Below are 4,180 nucleotides of genomic sequence, written 5' to 3'. Positions count from 1 at the left end.
AATAATTATATTTCTAACCATAATTATTAAAAAAAGGGACTTGGAAAACACATAGTTAATATAAAATTAATCATGTTCAGTGGAGCCAAAGGAATGAGTTGTATACTCACCGTGGCAGCAACAGAAAATTATTGGGCAGCTGCAAATCATGCATGGTCATGTTATTGCAATTCTCTTGCATATACTGCAGACAATACTTATAATTACTAAATGATTATATTATTATAAATAAGAAGCCTAGCTAGCTGTTTGATTAATGTATGTTATCGAGACTATGAAAGCCTCTATGGATATATTATTTTAAAGAATAATCTTATTAAGTAATCAATAGAAATCTAGCTAATAAATATTTTTAAACTACATTTTATACTAATTAATTATTATTAATTAGTAATTGTTTAAATTTTATTTTTTAAAATGTAAAATTAATAATTATTAATTGTAATTATTTAAAATTAGTTAATTAGGAGTTGTTTACTCACAAAATCAAGTTCTAGCAAGCTCTGAAACACTGAAACCCTAAAGCCTATTCTACTTCTTTGCATTAAATGCACTTCACATGATTCTACTCTACAAATCTTTTCTTACGAGGAGTAATACTCAATTCGCATTGTTGGTGGTTCAATTAATTGGGTACATATATGACCTTCAAGTCTTCTATATAGTCACAAGTATATATTTTACCTATTAAAGAAAATATTATGAATTTTGATATGAAAAGCTTTTATTGAAAATCCAGATATTTGAAGTCTCTAATGCCTTCTGTAGCATGATTATTAAAAAAATAAATAAATAAAAATAAAACTATCTACTCTAAATAACTTTAACAAGTGTTCTTAGCAAAATTCTTAAATATATATTTTTTTAGTATTCGGTAAATATTCAAAAATAAGGGAAATGATATAGTTTAAAAATAAGCACGACTAAAGGAAAAACAGTGAGATAATATTATGTTATTGTTCCTGAATTCTAATAATGGATAAAGGAAAAACAGGTATCTATATATTTCTCTATCCTTGAAGAAAATCATGAAACGCAAGCTCAGACGAATGTTGACAATAAAATTAAAAATGTACCTCCAGCGATCGAAAGATTAATAATAATACATAATATTTTTATGAATAAATTAAATATCCTAATAAAAATACTTGTTAAAATAAGTTTTAAAAAATGTGCCAAGTTACTTTTTCGTGTGTATTGAAATCATTAAATCTTAAAACAACTTCAACTTTTATATTATAATCATGAACAAATATCCTAATAATAATAATAATAATAATAATAATAATAATAATAATAACTTTCCTCCATTGCCTTGGCTGACATGGAAGATTCGGTTCTGGACATGAACGTGGTCTTCTAAATCTAGAACAATGGGACTAGGACTAGTAAAATAAGATTGGCACGCGAAAACAATGTTATAGACTTATTGAAACCCATCATGAGGTAGCTCAACATAGTTGATTTATGGTGCTAAATGCTAATGTCTTCTTCTAAAATAACTAGTGTACGCCAAAGAGTTAAGTTGATTTAATCATTTAAGACGAATGATTCTTCGCTTATCAAGTTAAACGTGTAGTCTTGTCTCCTATTCCACCGCATACCAAAGCCAAAACAATTTATCTTTCTATCCTAACATTACAAAATATTTTTATATTTATATTTAGTTATATAACGTTATATTAGTAAAAATAAATATTTTTTATATTGATAGTTTAAAATTTGAATAATCATTAAAAAAACAGATATAATTATAATAATTATATAAAATATTTTATACTTCACTATATTAAAACTAACCTCATATATTAAAGGTGAAACTGATTAACTGAATGAAAAATATTAGGTGATTGTTTTTTTTTGACATTTGAATTAATAATAGCTAATCATCTATTATTTACATTTTAAGTGTTGACGTTCTGATATTTTCCAAAGTAAACAGCCAAATTAACCTAGTTAGACATGAAGATAAAATATTACCATGTATTAATTATTTTGTAAGACCTCCAAATCTGACCGAGTGTAAGCCGAGGGAAAGGAATTGGAAGTGCAGTTTGACAAATGAGGCAACATAGAGACAGAAAATTTACTTGATATGTGAGAAGCACAACTGTCCTGAAATTCAATTTCAATGGCTTGTGCATATGGATTTCAGTCCCCAATGTGGTTAGTATCATCTATTTTCAACATGTTTTGTTTGCTATGACCAACCTGCAAAGCACATTTTAAAACAATAATAATTACAAGGCACATGATCACCATTTGTAGGGCCTCCATACTATCTCCCCCAGGACTTAAACGGAACGACTAACTAGTGAAATTTTAAAGTCTTAAATTAAACGTTTTAATAATGGGAGCAATAATTTATTAGTATATTCAAGTATTAGCAATCCAATTAGCTTATACTCAAAATAAACAGTATATACTAAACTCCAAGCCATGGATCCTAAATGACCAATTCAATTAGTATTATTGATTCAACTATTTTTAAAGTTCAGCAAGTGTTGCTATGAGATTGTCCCCAACATGTTGTAAATTATAAAAGGCAATAACTTATCATTCTATAATTATATTCTTGGAGGTTAAACATTAATACAGTAGTGAATAATGCAAAATTTGTTGTAGAATAATATTAGGTACTCACGTTAATTAAAAAACACCTACTCAAATAAAAATGTTAAAAATATCTTCTCATGGAGATAATTATAATAAAAATGTGATTTGTTTAGTTAGTGTTGATTAAAAATTTTAAATCAACTTGCATAGATTAAAATTTTCATGAAGCATGGTTAAAGAATTGAAGAAGCAAAGTTTGAATTGAAAACAATAATCATTAATTTACTAGAAGATGTTGGAAATTTGGAGAATAACCAAGAACATTCAAGAGAGTAGTATAACTACAACATTCTACAACAATGAAGAAGTTCAAAATCAAATTGAATTGGAATTGAAAGGAAGTTGCACTCATCACCTCCATACTAGAAGAATCATGAAGTGCATTGAAAGGTTCAAGATTGATGACTAAGCTTAATGAAGAATTTTCAAGATATGCTAGAAATTACTTATTTGAATAGTCAAAGGAAGAAGCAAAGTTGGATAAGTATGTGTATTAAGAAGTTAGTAGAATCATGAACTTTTAGTATGAAACTTTGCCTATATAAAGGCATATATGCCTTATGTATTTTGTGTGTTCTATAATGAAATGTGTATGTTTTGAAATGTGAAAATTCTCTCCCTTGTTTTATGAGTGTTAGTGAGTTTGAGAGATGAAAATTATGATAGTGTCATTTATATGAGTGAGTGATCCTAGAGCCAATTAGTTGTGGGTATTGTACTTATATTTGGTATCAGAGCTGGTTAATCCAGCGCCTGGTGTTTGAGAGTTTGTGAGGTGTGAGAGAGTTCTCACATAGTTGTTTATTCATAGAGTCAGTATGGCAAACACTTTCAATATTGTGTGGTCCGGTCCCAAGTTAGATGGGAAACTTGATTATAGTTATTGGGAGACTTTGATATCCACCCATTTGAAGGCCCAGAACCTGTGGAATTTCATTGAACCAGGTTTGTAAGAAGGAGCAGATGCTGCCCAACAAAGGAGAGATCAATTGGCGCTATCTCAAATTCATCAAGGAGTAGATTATATGGTGTTTGGCAAAATAGCAAATGCCAAAAGTGCAAAGGAAGCATGGAACACGTTGAAGCTGTCATACAAAGGCGTAGATAAAGCTCAGAAAGCAAAGCTACAGTCTTTAAGAAGAGAATATGAAAGGTACAAGATGTCTAGCTCAGAAACTGTTGAGCAATATTTTACTCGTATTACAGATCTTGTTAATGAATTGAGAGTCTATAGAGAAGATATGCCCGATAGTAAAGTGGTGGAGAAAATTCTTTGCACTATGCCGATGAAGTATGATCGTGTGGTCACTACGATACTAGAGTCCCACGATATGGATACTATGACGATTGTAGAGTTGCAAGGAGCCATGGAAAGCCACATCAGTAGAATACTGGAGAAGTCAGAAAAATCAACTGAGGAAGCCCTGAAAAGTCGAGTGAATTTCAACAACGTTGCAGAATCAAACCGTACACAAGAAGGACGAGGTCGTGGTTTTAATTTTCAAAGTAGAGGCAGAGGAAGTTTTAGAGGTAGAGGTCGTGGCAATTACAACCAAGGAAGTTA

At 29.8% G+C, this 4,180-nt stretch overlaps 1 protein-coding gene across 1 annotated transcript in view; it reads right to left on the bottom strand.

Moving 5' to 3' along the window:
• Positions 1-2,036: 2,036 nt before the first annotated feature.
• LOC110274679 (protein DOUBLE-STRAND BREAK FORMATION) overlaps positions 2,037-4,180 on the bottom strand; it is a 15,407-nt gene continuing 13,263 nt past the window's right edge. Inside the window, exon 6 of the mRNA XM_052261287.1 lies at positions 2,037-2,211. Coding sequence (XP_052117247.1) covers positions 2,184-2,211 — 28 coding nt within the window. The 3' untranslated portion in view covers positions 2,037-2,183. The remainder of the gene's footprint in view (positions 2,212-4,180) is intronic.

Source organism: Arachis duranensis, chromosome 1 (genome assembly GCF_000817695.3).
Source record: "Arachis duranensis cultivar V14167 chromosome 1, aradu.V14167.gnm2.J7QH, whole genome shotgun sequence".
NCBI lineage: Eukaryota > Viridiplantae > Streptophyta > Magnoliopsida > Fabales > Fabaceae > Arachis > Arachis duranensis.
Note: the sequence above shows the minus strand (reverse complement) of the source record. Positions and strands in the feature narration are given on the sequence as shown.